The sequence below is a fragment of the Periophthalmus magnuspinnatus genome, chromosome 8 (genome assembly GCF_009829125.3).
Source record: "Periophthalmus magnuspinnatus isolate fPerMag1 chromosome 8, fPerMag1.2.pri, whole genome shotgun sequence".
Taxonomy (NCBI): Eukaryota; Metazoa; Chordata; class Actinopteri; order Gobiiformes; family Gobiidae; genus Periophthalmus; species Periophthalmus magnuspinnatus.
In genome coordinates this window covers 8,872,516-8,890,345 of record NC_047133.1, presented here as the reverse complement: position 1 = coordinate 8,890,345, position 17,830 = coordinate 8,872,516, and the positions used below count along the sequence as shown (strand labels likewise).

Genomic DNA, 17,830 nt, shown 5'->3' with positions numbered 1-17,830 from the left:
GGCGGTCTGTGCCAAACGTCAAGGTCAGAGATACGCTGCTGCTAGGAGACGGTGCTATCAGAGATGTGACTCCCAGAGGAATCCAAACTTGCTCGTACCCCAGTCACACTGTCTCTGAGATTACAAAACTCCTCCCAAAAGTTTTGTCAACACACCAAGGAGCTAAACAGCTGATTGTGCACGTGGGTGCAGTTGACACCAGAATGAATGAAACTGAAATCTTGAAAAAGCATTTCATTGAATTATTTGAGGAGCTTGATAAAGTGGAGGTTAAGACTTTCATCAGTGGACCTCTTCCTACCATAGACAGAAGGAAGATGAACAAATTTACCCGGCTGCTTCAGCTGAACACATGGCTGTTCAACGAATGTGCAGCCAGAGGACTGCACTACATTGAGAACTTTGATCTTTTCTGGAAACGAGAGGACCTGTTCAAGGGAAATGGCCCGCACCTGAGCAGAGGTGGAGTAAGAGTGTTGACGGATAACCTCCTCCACGCTCTGAGAAACCGGCCTGGACAGGGTCCTGGGCCAGTGAGAGAAAAGAGGAATGAGAGAAGCATTCCTGCTGCACCAACCACAGACCAAGCCAATGTGTCAGCACCACCAGCAGCACCACAACTACAACCACCACCTCCCCCAGCGAAGGAGTCACCACCAGCAGCACAACCATCTCCCCCAGCGAAGGATTCAGCTGCACCACCACCTCCCCAAGAGAACAAGTCACCCCTGCCCACAGACCAACCCTGGGTCCCCTTTGCTACATCCACTCCCTCTAGGGACTCCTCACTCTCCTTTTCCTCCCCACCTTCACCTATGGCCCTTCCCGACCATCTAGAAAGTCTCATCAGATCAGGAATTAAGATGGCTCCTCTCACACCTAATATAGAGCGATCAAGAGTTCTGGCATCAACTATGCTGAACTCTTCCCCGTACCCACCTATCCCCCCTCGTCTTTCACGCAAACTCCCCCCTGCTCCGCCTCCTCGGCCCTCACCTGGTCCCTCACCCAAACTCCCCCCTGCTCATTCACCTGGTCCCTCACCCAAACTCCCCCCTCCTCGCCCTTCCCCCAGAGCTGTTATCAACAAGAGCTAGGACACACAGGGCCTCTGCTGTCTCAGGACATACAGTCATGATAAAGATAATATCATGCTGAGGCCCTGTGATGGAGCTATATCTACAGTTACACCGCGTAGACTGAATAACAGAAGGACAGTTAGACTGTCCAATCAGAGACATTTAGTTCACATTCCCTGTAAGAAGATAACATCCAGTCCTACTGAAACTAATCTGAAACTTGCTGTGCTCAATGTCAGATCTTTATGTAACAAGTCCTTTTTAATTAATGATTTTATTTCTTCTTTTAGTCTTGACTTTATGTTTTTAACTGAAACATGGCTCGACAAAAACACAGGTAATGCAATTCTAGTGGAATCAACTCCACCCAACTTCAAATTTGAATCTGAAACACGAGTAAACAAAAAAGGTGGAGGTGTGTGCGCATTTTTTAGAGATAGTTTAGTTACTCACAGATTGTCATTTGGAGTGTTTTCATCTTTTGAGTATGTTTCATTCAAAATGGAGCTAAAACAATCCCCCTCCATACTCTACTTAGTCATATACAAACCTCCCCAGCACTGTCTGAGTTTTATTGATGATTTTACTGAGATGCTTTCAGTCATATGCACAGACTTTGATGGTTTAGTCATTACAGGTGATTTTAATGTACATGTGGATAATGTGTTTGACAGGAACGCTAAAGAGCTCAGTTCTGTCCTTGAAACCTTTGGCCTGACTCAGCATGTCAGCGAGCCCACCCACAACAGAGGACACACCTTGGACCTGCTCATTACAAAAGGAGTAAATATTTCAAATGTCAATGTGGTGGATGTTGCTCTGTCTGATCATTTCTGTGTCTTCTTTGACCTGTCTGTTATTCCCAAACCAGCGGCTGGTCCTGCAGTTGTTCGAAGGAGACACATAAATGATAAAACAGGTGCACTGTTCATGGAAATGATACACTTTGAAAATGCCTCATGTTCTGATGTTGATGATTTGTTGAACTCTGTAACTTCGAGTGTTTTGAATGTTCTGGACACCATTGCCCCGATGAAGGTTAAAATGGTTAAAGATAAGCAGAAAGCGCCATGGAGGAATGATGACTCGGTCAGGGCACAGAAAAGGGAGTGCCGGAGGGCCGAGCGGGAATGGCGCAAGTCAAAGCTCCAGGTTCATTATGAAATTTACAGAGAAAAGATGCACATGTACAACCACAGTTTATGTAGAACAAGGCAAAGGTATTTTTCTGACATTATTGGAAGTTGTAGTAACAACTCTCGTATCCTGTTTGCAACGGTAAACAGATTAACAAACCCCCCAGCTCCACTGCCGTTAGAACTAATTTCCACATCTAAGTGCAATGAGTTTGCAGTATTCTTTAATGACAAGGTTCAGGGTATTAAAAATGCCATAAATTCCACAACACAAATAACAACCCAGCACCCACCTAGACACTTAGAGCTGACTCACTTTACACCTGTAACTGATAAAACTGTCCAAGAGATTGTCACCAGTCTGAGTTCATCTACATGCTGCCTCGATGTGCTACCCACTAAATTTTTAAAGTCTGTGCTCAACAGTTTGCTGTCACCACTCACTCACATAGTTAATATGTCACTTCAATCTGGAACATTCCCAAGTGCTTTGAAAACTGCGGTTATCAAGCCTCTCCTAAAGAAGAGCAGTCTTGATGCCACAATATTGAACAATTATCGACCAATCTCAAATCTGCCATTTTTAGGCAAAGTCCTTGAAAAAGTTGTTTACCAACAGCTTATTAACTTCCTTGAAATGAACAACTCCTTTGATGTTTTCCAATCAGGTTTTAGACCCCACCACAGCACTGAGACTGCTCTTATCAAGGTGACAAATGACATCCGCCTGAACACTGATGCAGGCAAAGTCTCAGTCTTGATCCTGTTAGATCTGAGTGCTGCTTTTGACACTGTTGATCATGGGATCCTCTTACAGAGACTGGAGGACTGGGAGGGCATCTCTGGTACGGCACTAAACTGGTTCAAGTCCTATTTAGAAAACAGGGAGTACTTTGTTGAAATTGGAAAATGTATATCAGATAAAATGTCCCTGACCTGTGGGGTGCCCCAGGGTTCAATCCTGGGACCCCTGCTGTTCAATCTCTACATGCTGCCATTAGGCCAGTTAATACGCAGCAATAATGTGTCTTACCACAACTATGCAGATGACACTCAGATCTATGTCTCACTAGCAGCAGGTGAATATGGACCAGTGGATTCACTCTGCCACTGCATCCAACAGATCAGTGTGTGGATGCAAAACAACTTTCTCCAGCTAAACTCAGACAAGACTGAAGTTATCATCTTTGGCCCACAGAAACATAGAGAAAGTGTCAGCAGTCACCTCCAGTCTCTCTCTCTAAAACCTTCAAATCAGGCTAGAAATCTAGGGGTAATAATGGACTCAGACTTGAACTTTAACAGCCACATCAAATCAATAACATCTGCAGCTTTTTACCACCTAAAAAACATTGCAAAAATCAAAGGTATACTGTCAAAGCCAGACTTAGAGAGACTTATCCATGCATTTGTCTCCAGTAGGTTAGACTACTGTAACGGCGTGCTCACTGGCCTCTCCAAACAAGCCTTAACACAGCTGCAGTACATCCAGAATGCTGCTGCTCGGGTCCTGACTAGAACCAGGAAGTATGAGCACATAAGTCCTGTGCTCAGGTCTCTGCACTGGCTTCCTGTAGCTCAAAGAATAGACTTTAAAGCAGCTCTGCTTGTGTATAAGTCTCTCCATGGCCTAAGTCCAAAGTATATCTCCGACATGTTAGTGCCATATGAACCATCTCGCAATTTGAGGACTTCAGGGATCGGCCTCCTGCTGGTGCCCAGAGTCAGGACTAAACATGGGGAATCAGCGTTTAAATTTTATGCAGCTAAAACTTGGAACAGTCTTCCTGAAGATGTGAGACAGGCCTCTACTTTGACAATGTTTAAATCCAGACTCAAAACAGTTCTGTTTAGCTGTGCATATGACTGACAGGTTTTTATTCTGCACTCTTCTCTTTTAATGTTGATTTTATGATGATTATTTGTGATTATTTATGTTTGATTTGTGTGATTTTAATGTCTTTCTTATTCTGTAAAGCACTTTGAATTACCTTGTGTACGAATTGTGCTATACAAATAAACTTGCCTTGCCTTGCCTTGCCTTGCCTTGCCTAGACCAGGGCTAGACCAGGACTAAATACTCTTGTTTTTTTGCAGGTATGTGATGGAGAGTGTGGGAGGCGTTCGTACCCTGACTATAAATAAGTGTAATCTCTCGGACGACGCAGCGTACGAGTGTGTGGTGGACGAGGAGAAGAGCTTCACTGAACTCTTCGTCAAAGGTACAGCTCTGACCCTCTGAGGTGGAGGGCCCAGCTCTGAGGTGGAGGGCACAGCTCTGACCCTCTGAGGTGGAGGGGACAGCTCTGAGGTGGAGGGCACAGCTCTGACCCTCTGAGGTGGAGGGCACAGCATTGGAGTTCCCAGTCTCACATGTGAAAATGGAAACAACCCTGAGGTGGATCTGAGCAGACTGTCTCTGCGAGTTGTGCATTGGAACAATCATATTTTTGGCGCTTGTTTTTGTGTTCGCAACCTACGATACAATACACGCATATTCACTTAACCATTTTCTCATAGAGCGACTTGACAGCTTCAAACACAGAGCCAGCTGTGCCCATGTGTTTAAAGCTGCAGCAGTCAGTAGCACAATGTAAACGTCACACATGAGATTAGGTTTCCTGATGATTCAAACTGCACTTTCATTATAGATTTCCATTATATATTGTGACGTGTGGTCTTTTTTTTTTTTTTTAATTTCAACTTAACACGTGTCACATCAAATCAGGTGAACAGCCCAGCAGAGGGCAGTAGAGTCCAACCATATGTTCAGTTAAACTAAACCATGGAATTAAACAGTTTGACTTCCTAGACTTAACGAAAAAAATGTTTTCTCTGGTTTGAAGTTTTAATCACTGTTGGTTTATGGATAAAGTAACACGTGTTGGTGCTGCTTTAGGACGATGATTTCTTTCACCGTCATGTCCTCAAATGTCACTGTTCAAACTCCTCTGAGGTCCCTCCTGGTGCCTGTAAACTGTTCATGTCCCGGCTCCTGTGGTCCCTGTCAGCTCGGCCCTGTCAGCTCGGCCCTGTCAGCTCGGCTCTGCTCCCGTCTCTGTTCTGCCTTATTGTTGTTTTCTTTTCCTCAGACTGAGCCGTGTCGCCTCTCACTCATTTTTAATCACAGCTCAAACTGTCATGTTTCTGTCACTAAACTCTTCTGAGTAACAAAGCACCACCAGCTCGTACATATCTCTGTTTTATCTAAAAATACATGTCTCATAGTGTTGAAATACAGGAAGTGCTCAAACAGAAAAGCTGTACCTATGGCTGTGTCTGAATGTCCACACTATTCCCTACAGGGGGCACTATTTAGGGGTTACGCAATCTTTAAGTGGTGTCCAAATGTCCAGTTGGTGAGAAAATAGTGCGCTCAAAATTTTCCACAATGCACCTTGCAAAGTAGTGGGCATCAGTGGTCACTACACTATTGCTTTTTCTACTAGTTTAAACTTTCACTTAACAAAATAAAGTCATTTACATTTATTTGATTAACCATAATATTGTGTAATTTAGTCAAGTTTAGACAAGTTTATTATTATTGTTGCCAGAAAACAGTTATGGAATTACCTCTACAATGTTTCCCATAGATTCTGAGGAAACTACGGCAGCATTCGATCTTGATAATGATTTTAATAATTTAATTTTAAACAATTTAGGGAGTATAAGTGGCGTTTATTGCCTATATTTAATCTTAAAGCAGCTGTTTTTCTTAGAGACTGTATATATAAATGGACATAGTTAACCTGCTAGCCGCCACGTTACAAATAGGAAATGATCATGGGCTCAGATTCTGGCTTCAATTCACTTTCTATTGAAAAACTGTCGCCCCTCTCTCTGTAACTGCTTCTGTCAGACTCGTCATTTCGGTCTTAAAATGTTCGTATTAACCCACTCTACATGATCCTAGTGTTTTTAAGTCCAGACAGACAAATCAGGGGCCTTCTTTCCCTGAGGTCGCACCTGCTAGCATTAGCAACAGGTTTGATTGACAGTGTTGCTAAGCACCCGCTCCCTGCTAAACCAGAGGTGCTCCAAATTTGCCCCTACTACTGCAAGCCTCGAGGTTGTTTTTTGACAATGGGGGGCCACCGTAGTCTCCTCTATTAAAGGAAACACTGCTTCTACGTATGTCAGCCTGCTGCCCATGTCTAAACCAGGAAGTAAAATTATAAACCTCACCAGAAAGATAAAACTAGAATAAACTAGACGATTTTTGTAGTCTTTAAGCTGGTAGAGCACACTAAAATGTATTATTACTTTATTTATTTATTTATTTATCACTTTTATTAAGCCTAATTTCCTGTTGTGTCCCAGAGCCCCCGATCACCATCACGAAGCTGCTGGACGATGTTCACACTGTGGTCGGAGAGAAGGTGGAGTTTGAGGTGGAGGTGTCCGAGGAAGGAGCCAACGTCAAGTGGTGAGGAGCCAAATAAATTGTCAACCAAACAGCGTAAACCTTCATCAAACTGATCAATGAACCAATCGACCAAAACAAAACTAGTTCATTTTAAACCAGTGATCCAAAGTTATTCCTCTCTTACCTCGTGCATTCAGAGCATTTTAATTATTGAGTTTGTCGTGACGGTAAAGCTAACAATAACTAGCATGCTAACTGTGCACTTCCTGATTACCATACAATCCGATAATACACTTTCTAATTAGATGCAGACAGCAGACAGTGGACTTATTTTGACCTTGAGCCATCTACATAACATATAATTTTGCTTTAAAAAAATGTACTTTTTATTGGATTATAGGAAAAGGCCTGACACTCAATACAAATTTGATCATCTCTCATTTAAAACTCAAGTAACTGAAACGTGAACTTTTTTTTGTAGACACTAGAATGCCATTTTCAACACTAAATAAACCGAGTTCAAGACCATTCTGAAACAATTCTGAAAAAAGGTCCAAATTTGTCCTGTTTATGTATTTATTTTAGTGCTGATACCTGCTCAATAGAGTATCTAGTGTTGATACGAGTTGTATTTTTTGCAGTGGTGGAAGTAGTAAAATAAGTACTTAAATTTTAGCTATATGTAAGTAAATTTTACAGTGGATACTTTTTACTTTTACTTCACTACATCTGAGAGCAGGTATCTGTACTTTCCACTCCATTACATCTTTGAACTGTACTGAAAAGTAAAAGTATTTTTATTATAGTTTGAGACGTTCTGAAAAGGCTGAGGGTTTATTTGTAACACGTAAAATCCAGTCAGTTGTTTCTGCAAAATTCGGCAGAAATCTTTATCAAAATCACTACAGTTGAAGCTTTAGTTTTTACTCTTTAACTACATTTTTAAACAGGTACTTTAATACTTTTACTTAGGTATATTTTTTCATGTTATACTTTTATTTTTACTTGAGTATTTTTTTGCTCCGCTATCTGTACCTTTACTTAAGTAACAAACTGAGTACTTCTTCTTAAAATACCACGTGTCATTTTCAGGATGAAGGACGGAGTGGAGCTGAGCAAAGAAACGGCTGGATCCAAATACAGGTTCAAGAAAGACGGAAAGAGACACATGCTGATCATCAATGAAGCCACGTTGGACGACATTGGAACGTACTACGCCTTTACCAACGGCGGGGAGTCCAAGGCCGAGCTGGAGGTTGAAGGTAACTTGTACTATCACTGCGATGCTTATACTGCTGTTATTGCCATTGCTAATATAGGGTTTATTACGGGGTTCTATATGAAACACGTACATGAAAACAAGCAGTTGAACAATAGAGTTTCAAATCAATAGCTGTATATATAAATGGACATAGCTAACCTGCTAGCTGCCATGCTCCAAATAGAAAGTGATCATTCTGGCTCCATTGACTCTGGCTCCAATTCACTTTCTTTTCTTTTACTGTCAGGCTCATCATTCTGACCTTAAAATGTTCGTATTAACCCTCTCTACATGATCCTGTGTTTTTTATCTTGCTGGTTTGTCCGTAAATCAAAATATGAACATTAGCAACAAACCAGTCAGATGTCTACTTTTTCATCCCGCTAGCAACAGGTTTAATTGACAGCCATCGTGCCTTGTTGCTAGGCACCCGCTCACTGCCAAACCAGCTTTGCAATTGGGAAGGAATATTTGGCATTCCCGCATTATTTCTTATGAAAATACAGTGTAGTTAAAAGGAAAAACTGGCTCTTGCCTCTATCTGGGAGTATGACGTCATTACATTCTCAAATCTGAAAGCAACCAGTGGAGTTTCAGTTTCAGATATACACGTATTAACATATAAACTAGCAGTTATAGGACGAATTTGAAGCTGTGTCCCATATTTGAAATTCCGACCACAAGTATCAACGTAACTAAAGAGCCAATCCGGAGTGAGGCTGTTGAGGATAACACCTCTTCCCGCCCACACCACTGGTTTTACAGGGATTGGGCGCCTAGCAACACTGTCAATCAAACCTGTTGCTAACGCTAGTGGGAGTGACCTCAGGGAAAGACGGTGACTAATTTGTCTATTGTTAATGCTCATATCTTGATTTACGGACAAAATAGTGAAGTAGACACACCAGGATCACGTAGAGCGGGTTAATATGAAAATTTTAAGACCAAAATGACGAGCCTGACAGTTACAGAGAAAGAGGCGACAGTTTTTCAATAGAAAGCTAGCGGCTGGCGGCTAGCAGGTTAGCTATGTCCATTTATATATAGTCTATGGTTAGATTAGCTAATGAACCTCTGAAATGTTATTTTTTCAAAGATTATATATGTAAAAGGCTGAACAGAAATTGTACTTTAGGAAGTTGGGAGGTGGGCGGGGCCGTTAAGCTCCAATATAACTCACCCACTAACAGACGCCATGTTGAGTCCATGTTCATTTCTTCACCTATCACTGGTTGTAATGTAATGGCTCATATCTGTACACTGCGAGCCTCCCATCCATCATCCGGTCCCTACACATCACCCATACTTTCCAATTACCTTCTAAACACATTTGCACACGAGCTGTTGATGTTTTCAGTTTATGACAACCATAGAAAGAATCAATTAGTCATTACGCCTGTCCTAATTAACATCCCTCCATCGCAGTCTTGTATCGTCATGCTAATTTCACGTAGCGCCTCCCAGATCGCTGCTTCGGGTGCTAGCCGTCGTAAACCGGGACAGTAGCGGAGACGGGGTGGCGTCCGGACCAAACGTGGAGTAATTACAGCAGTTCTCAGAAAGACATTTTGCATAATTGGTGAAATAGACCGAGCCGAGTAAATGGGATGAAACATGACACTGATGTGGTTTGGCTTGTTTTCATGTTATCGCGAAATATCTGCGTGTAAGTTGATTAGTTTAGCAGGACTTACAAATGATTTACATGCAGCTGAATAGATATTTGTATCCTCTATCCATTTTTTTCTATTTTTTTTTTTTTGGTATTTGAACAAAATGTGTCTTTCTCCAGTACAGATATGCAGGTATAAGCAGCTCTTCAGGTCAAAATAAGTGCGCTGTGTGCTGCCTGCATCTAATTAGAAAGTGTTTTATTGTCTGGTAATCAGGAAGTGCACTGTTAGCATGCTAGTTGTTGTTAGCATTACTCGTCCTTGGACTTTGAAAGTTGTAAAAAGGTCCTATATTGCACAAAATTGACTCTTGTTGAGCTTTAAGCCATGTTATAAAGTTGATCAGAAAATTGCGTGATATGGAGTCTTTTAATTTAATTCATAGCAGTGAATAATTAGGACGCTTAAGTGAGGAATAACTTTGAAGCGCTTCAAATGGTTTAAAATGAACTAGTTTTGTTTTTCACATTTTTAAGACAGTAAAATCAGGTACAGTGAGTTTAATAAAGTATTTAAAACTGCACGATAGGAAGTAAAAAGTATAGTGAAACTAAAACTCCATTCCATCTAAGTGTTTGGTGTTTAATGTTGCACTATATGACTTTTCTAGTGGGGGAGGTGAAATGGATTGTTTCCATGGAGATGTTATCGACCAACGTGAGATTTGTCGTGTTTAAAGTGCCTGTATTTATCCATTTTCTGATCTATGTTATAATGTTGTTTCCTCTCCAACCAGTCATTCACTGTAGAGGCATGGTGGCTGAGTGGCTAGCACTCTCTCCACACAGCAAGAAGATCACGGGGTCAGCTCCTGGGCCTTTCTGTGTGGAGTTTGCATGTTCTCCCTGTGTCTGGGGGGATTTCCTCTGAGTGCTCCCATCAATCCAAAACATGCACAACAGCCCAAATCCTCCAGCTAAGGTAGTTCTGACCAAGAGTAACTCAAGATCTGGAGATGGTTCCTCTGCTCCTGACAGCTTTCTCCAGCAGCATTAAGAAGGATGGGTCAAATGCAGAGGGCAAATTTGCATATGGAGACAGTAAAGTGTACCTTACCTCATAGACTTTGTTTGGTTTGTTTTAGATAAGGAGCTGCAGGTCCTCCAGAGCATCGCAGACCTCACAGTGAAGTCTTCAGAGCAGGCCGTGTTCAGATGTGAAGTGTCTGATGAGAAAGTCACCGGGAAGTGGTACAAAGACGGAGTGGAGGTGCAGCCCAGCAACCGGATCAAGATATCGCACATTGGCAGGTACTCGGCTCCTGTCTGGTCCTGTCTGCTCCTCTGGCTCTGCTGCTCTGACTCTGCTCCTCTGGCTCTGCTGCTCTGACTCTGCTCCTCTGACTCTGCTCCTCTGACTCTGCTCCTCTGACTCTGCTCCTCTGGCTCTGCTCCTCTGGCTCTGCTCCTCTGGCTCTGCTCCTCTGGCTCTGCTCCTCTGGCTCTGCTCCTCTGGCTCTGCTCCTCTGGCTCTGCTCCTCTGGCTCTGCTCCTCTGGCTCTGCTCCTCTGGCTCTGCTCCTCTGGCTCTGCTCCTCTGGCTCTGCTCCTGTCAGATTTTCTCAGATCCTCGCTCGGCTTTGTTCCTGTCTGCTCATTTAGTCCAGAGTTAGACCTGGTTTAGCCCTTGTATAGACCTTGTTTAGTCCTCACTTAGACCTAGTTTAGTCCTTGGTTAGACCTGGTTTAGTCCTGGTTTAGACCTGCTTTAGTTCTTGGTTAGACCAGGTTTAGGGGCTCACATCTGAAACTGCTTCCTCTTGCCCCATGCTTAATCATACATACTTACATTTTGTTATTGTCTGAAAATCTGTGTATTCAAATATTCAGTTTTTCTCCTTCCTGGTCCCTCCCGGTTGCTTTACCTGTCCAGCCCGAACCACAGGCTTTGACAACACTTTGCAAAGACGAGTAGATCCGGAGTTGTATCCTGCGTCCTCGATTTCAAAGGGCTTGATTGACAGGTGGATTAACCAATCAGAGAGACGCATGCTCTGTTTGTGTCAAAAACAAACATGGCTGCTCACATGTAAAATAGGGGGAAAAAAACAACATAAAGGTCTGAGAAACAGCACAGATGTTTGCAGAATCAACCATCGGAGCACCAAACCTATTTATCTCAAGTAAAAGTAGTTGTATTTTGTTAGGGTTAGGTTTAGGGTTAGGGTTTGTTTTCGGGAGGAGACGTCCTCGGGGTTTGGGCCACTGTGGTTGGACCGACCCAAGTTGGATGGAGGAGTTACACCCTCAGTTTTCAGCCCTGTCTGGACTCAGACAGAATGTAGACGGGACTAGCTGGTCAGAAAACCGGTTGCCAAGGGAAACGGTTTTACATAATTAGTCATCAGTAGAGTAACATGTGCGTATTTCACCTCAGGGTGCACAAGCTAACCATCGATGACGTGAAACAGGCTGACGCTGGCGATTACACCTTTGTACCCGACGGACACGCACTCACGCTCTCAGCCAAACTCAACTTCTTAGGTGAGAGGATAAATACTAAGCCTGAAGTATAATGTTTTGAATAAAAGATGATTTTTACAGTTGTCATCATTTATTTCTTATTTTGCCCAACAGAGATTAAGATTGAGTACAAGCCAAGACAAGGTAAGAGAGTTCATTCAAAAATACGTCTTTTATTATATTTTCCAACTAATTACTTGTTGATGATACTCAGAACAGAACTGCATAATTAAAGAGGGGGGTATTATGCTAATTATTTTTTTTAGCTTTCTACCATGATATAGCGTTCCCTCATCAAAAACATTCCTGAAGAGGTTTTAGATCCATGCATGTTTGTGAATTTTAGCGATCTCTCCCAGGTCCTATTAAAAACCTCCTTAAGATTAGCTCCAATGTCCAATGTTCCGCCCACAAGCCTACGTCATCTATACAAACCCCATGACAAAACTGCGCACAGCAACTTGACAGACCTGATGTGATGTGCAGTAGTTTCATTAACGGGATGCAGATGATTGTGTTTTGATAGAAGGAGGAGTGACTTAGCGAGGGGAGTAAAGGGAGGTACTCAGAGGGTCATAAACAAAAGTGACACTTACAAAACATGTTAATACGTTGTTTTTGCTGAATATAGCTAACATGGTGATCTAAATATGTTACGTGTTAGCAGTTAATACCCCGTAGAAGTAAAATACCCCTCTTTAACTATTCAAATGCAACGTATTTTCACAATAAAATGTAAATAAATGTGTCATTCAACCGTACCTATGTGCAATACTCAAGTCACTTTACAGAGATGTTATATTAGAGTCTATTTAGTTTATTTTTAAGTGTATTTTTCTTCTTATTTTAAGCGATTTATCTATTACCTTGTTCCGTTGCATGTACCATTTTCCTTCTGTTCTTTAACTGTGCGGTGCAATACTGGAATTTCACCACTGTGGGACTAATAAAGGCATATCTTATCTTATATAAAATATGTTTTATAGAGCCCGATCAGTCAACACTTCACGGAGTGGGAGGGGACAGGAACAGTAGACAGAGCTAAGAAAAACAACGCATTTTCAGCTTATAGAGACTGAAATAAGTAAAAATAGATGGTGTTCATGTAAAGGTGCAGTGTGTAACTTTTCTGGTGGAGGGCCTGCTATCTGCTTGTCTCCATGGAGCTGTTATTGCTCTGCCTGGAATGTTCCACAGTATCGCATTAAACTTAACTATCTTCAGTGAGACATGCGATGACACCTCCAGGCCAAGTTATACGTCAGATCTGTGAAGAGTCGACCCATATGTGAAGTTGTGTTTTGTTTCATTCACACATGTTTAACTCCATGGTGTTTTTAAACCTTCACTGGTATCACTTGGATAATTTCAGCCCTGGAATTTCAAATATCTACTGAACAAAAGGTAAAATGCAGCTGTTAACTTGCAATACACGACTTTATGACATCACAAGTTGGAACGGAGCATCTTGAGCTTTGACAGATGTGTGTGAATGAAACAAAACACAACTCCAGGTATGTTTTTGATGAAATAACAACATGGTTTAAACCTCACAAGAGCCAATTTTATGTAATACAGGACCTTTAATGTTGTATTCCACCAGAAAACTTACACAGTGGACCTTTAACGATCCAAACATTGTCATTCATTTTTCAATACTTTAGTCATGTACTAGTAAAAAAAAGAGGTCGTTTGGCGTATTTAATTTCTCTTGCGTGCTGTATTTTGTTTCACTGAATCCACTCAGAGCGGCCCATTTGTTTAAACATGTGTGATATTAATAGTTTGATTTCCCACTGGGCCTGTTTAATATCACAGAGTAACAGTGAATTATAGACACTGCCTGATCACTGTTCACCCAGAGACAAAGCGCTCGGCTCTGTCAGCAGCTGCCAGTCCACATGCCCCATACTCTATATTAATCTGACATAATCTGCTTTATCTGTGAAACTCTTACACATTCTGAGTAAATAACTAAACAGGAGAATGATTCACACTCGTGTTTTAGAGTGTCCTGAAGCGACAACAACAACTGTTCAGATTCTGAGCCGATATGAATATTTGGTGTAGGAAATACTTGATTTAAAAAATAAATTACAATTTTTTATATGTGTAGTTAGCTGAATATGTTTACAGTGTGTCAAATCTGTGCAAAATGGAAATGTAACAAGTAAAAGTAATGTGTCACATATAGGTATCTGTCGTAACGTCAGGTGCAGGTGGGGACCAAGGAGTGCAGACTCGGGGCAGATTTACAGTGTGTGCAGAAACAGTTTTCACTAGTTCATTTAACACACACAAGGAGCGGGGAGCAGGAGGCGAACCAGAAAGGCTTCGTGTAGAACAGGAACGGGGAAAGCCAGGACCGGAGCGAGGACAGGATCGGGAATGAGACCAGAGAAGACTGAGCAGGGGTAGTCTAGAGAGCAGGAGCCAGGGCAGGAGACGGGAAGCAAGCCGGAGACCAAGACAGGACAGGAGGCGAAGACAATGGGTGGACTGTACCGGAGCTGGAGCGCAGAATCAGGAGCAGGGATGAGCGAGAGCAGGAATCTGGAAGGTGGCAAAAATCCAATGAGTATCGAGCAGACAGGTAACGAAATGCAAAAACTGAGCTGGAGCATTCACGTTAACACGCGGACGATCTGGCACCGAGTGTCTTCTGCCGAGCCCTCATATGCTCGGCAGCAGGTGGTGGTAATTGTGCTGATGCACCTGCTCCAGGTGCGTGCAGGAGGAGTAGGAACTCCGCCCAGCTCCGTACTATCTGTACTTTGGATACTGTGGATACTTTAATTATTTCAACTTTTTATTTATTTATTTATTGATTTATTCATTGCTCATGACATTTTATGTTGTTGGAATCAAACAAAATAATCATACAGTTAAATTAAATACAACTGTTATGTGCCTTGACATTATTGGCGTGAACAAAGAAAGTGGAAGAACATAAATCTTATAAACCCCACTCCTTTCACACATCATTAATATAAACATTTCTTTCATAATCTTTGCTCAGCCCCCGACCAAGTCACCAATGAGCCGCACGTTTACAACAGCCTCTTGTGGTTAATATTTCATCAACTTAAATATTTTCATCAACTTAAATTTAGATTTAACAAGTAATTTTTACTTTTACTTCACTACATTTGAGAGCAGTATCTGTACTTTCTAGTCCACTACAATTTTTAACTTTGACTGAAAAGTAAAAGTATTTTTCATTATTGTTTGAGACCGGCTGAAAAGGCTGAGGGTTTATTATTTAACACGTTTAGGGTTTGAGCAAATAAAATAAATAAATAGGTATAAATCTGAAGCTTTATTAGATCAAAATCTGTGCAAAATACTTTTACTTTTTACTCTTTAAGAACATTTTCAAACAAGTACTTTAACGCTTTTACTAAGGTACACCTTGTCATGTTATACTTTTACTTTAACAAATGTGAGTACTTCTTCCACCACTGCCTCCCAGTAATGTATTTATGAGCTGGCTTGTAAATATTCTGGATAGCTGCAGTAGAGCTTGGGACTGTATGAAGAATTTAAGATGCTAAAAGTCAACTACATAAAGGTGCACTGTGTAACTTTTCTGTTAGTGAGATGGTTACCTTTACTGGCCTCGTAGATCCCCGTTTCTACTATCCAAGAGTTTATCTCCAGACAATAAGTCACCGACGCCTAGATGGGTTTAGTCTTTTATATGACAAGTAACATAATACAGTGTACATTAGTGATCTTACAAAGGTACACGGCAAATAATAAATATCCTAATGCTAACCCAAATGCACGCTAGTAATTCAACATAAGTTAGCCTGTAAATTAGTTTGTAAGTAGTTCATTTTTTGTACGCTCAGTGGTGTCAAACTCATTTTCACTGAAGGCCACATGAGCAAAATGGCCGCCATCGAGGGCCAGATATAACTGTGCGGCAAGATAAATGTCACTAAATGTAAGCAAATGTCATGTAAAATAAATGTAACTACTTATTAACTTGTTAAATAGCTCTTTCTGTTGTTAAATAACTCTTGCTTATTCAAGTTGGAAATATTTCAGTTTATCAGTGGATACACAGATACAGACATTTTTAAAAGTGTATCGGGGCACACCTGCTCACAGACCTTCAGCACTGCTTCAAAAACAGCCTTTTAATCATTGGGCAATGTGTTGTTTTTCTTGAAGGCTAACGTTTGCATACTCGGCTCCGTGTTTGGTCTCTAAATGCAGACGTAGATTGTACTTTTTCACAACTGACAACGCCTCATAACATAAAAAACATACAGGTTTTTCTCCTTGAAGCACAAACTTGTATTCACCTACAACTTTCTTGAAACTGCCCTCCATGTCTACACTTATCATCTTCCTGAACATTTTGGGATCATTATTTGCAAATATTTCTCATTAGTTTATGGCCAATGCACACATTAAAGCAGCATGAATTTATTTTAAAATGACAGTCCTGCCTTTTAATTTACCATGTCGCGGGCCACATAAAATGACGTGGCGGGCCGCATTTGGCCCCCGGGCCTTGAGTTTGACACATATGCTTTAGCTGATTGAACACATCTTATTTATCAATATCTTTAGCCTTTTGAGCTAAGTTTGTGTATACTTACAGGGAATGTCTTCATGAACTTATTACAGTGCTGTTATTACGTCCTGTTTTTTTATTAAAGGGCCAGCGCACATGGCCACACTAAAACAGACAATACGCAGAATATAGTGGTCAGAACATTACCCATAGAGATGTTTGCCTGGAATGTTCTACAGTAAGGCATTAAACATATCCATCTATCACATCCTCTATTATGAGCTCAAAAAATGCCTCAAAAACGCTTCAGAAAACAATCATTCTTATTTAAAGTGGAGACACCTCCCCACAGATCTGACTTGTTACTTGGCCTGTTGGCGTCGTCCGCTTGTCTCCATGGCGATATTTACGTGTAAAAGTGTAAAAACAATACCCATGGACACCAATATGTTAGAAAAGTTACAGAGTGCACATTTAAAAATATTCAGACGCACTGAACCAAAACCACTTCACCCACCTGTGTTTGTTTGCATGTTTTTTACAAATCTCTCACTATTTTTATGTCTCACGTTTGTTGCTTAGATCCTCCAAAGATCCACCTGGACACGAGCGGAGGAAACAAAAACGCCATCACTGTTGTGGCCGGGAATAAGCTGAGGCTGGACGTGGAGATCAGCGGGGAGCCAGCGCCCACTGTCTGCTGGAAGAGGGGAGAGGAGGTCAGGAGCGCCATGGAGGCTCACTGTAACCGGGGGCAACGGGATGAGTTAAAAGGGCCAGCGCAGAATTTTTAGCCATGTGTTAAAAAAAAACATGTTTAAGAATGAACTTTTAGCCCCGCCCATTTAGTCTCGTGTTGAGCTTTCACCCTTAAGTGCAATATTTCGCAATGTACACACACATAAGAAGTTCACTAAAGTTGTTTTTTCGTGCGTTATGAGGCGCTACATTGACTGACATTCATTTCTTGGAGAGAAATCTTAACCTTAAAGCTCCTATATTACACAAAATTGACTCATGTGAGGTGTAAGCCATGTTTCCAAAGCTCAAAATGCTCTGTTACACCTTGTGATGTCATGTCATGTAGTTTTCAAGTTAACAGCTAACTTTTACCTTTTGTTCAGTAGAAATTGGCGATTCCAGAGCAGAAATTACCCAAAAGATAATGATGTGAAAACAACATCATAACGTACACTTCCTGGTGAAAAAAAAGTCACCACCAAAAAAAAATAGGCCACACAATCTAATATTTCGTTGTTCTGCCTTTAGCTTTGATTACGTCACACATTCACCGTGGCATTGTTTTGATTTCACTTCTGCAATGTC

General features: G+C 41.5%; 1 protein-coding gene across 1 annotated transcript in view; it reads left to right on the top strand.

Annotated features, from left to right (window-relative positions):
- mybpc2a (myosin binding protein Ca) overlaps window positions 1-17,830 on the top strand; it is a 91,940-nt gene that overhangs the window by 40,351 nt on the left and 33,759 nt on the right. Inside the window, exons 11-17 of the mRNA XM_055223779.1 lie at window positions 4,313-4,437; window positions 6,536-6,641; window positions 7,674-7,843; window positions 10,600-10,765; window positions 11,891-11,997; window positions 12,091-12,120; window positions 17,087-17,223. Of these exons, the coding sequence (XP_055079754.1) occupies window positions 4,313-4,437; window positions 6,536-6,641; window positions 7,674-7,843; window positions 10,600-10,765; window positions 11,891-11,997; window positions 12,091-12,120; window positions 17,087-17,223 (841 nt within the window). The remainder of the gene's footprint in view (window positions 1-4,312; window positions 4,438-6,535; window positions 6,642-7,673; window positions 7,844-10,599; window positions 10,766-11,890; window positions 11,998-12,090; window positions 12,121-17,086; window positions 17,224-17,830) is intronic.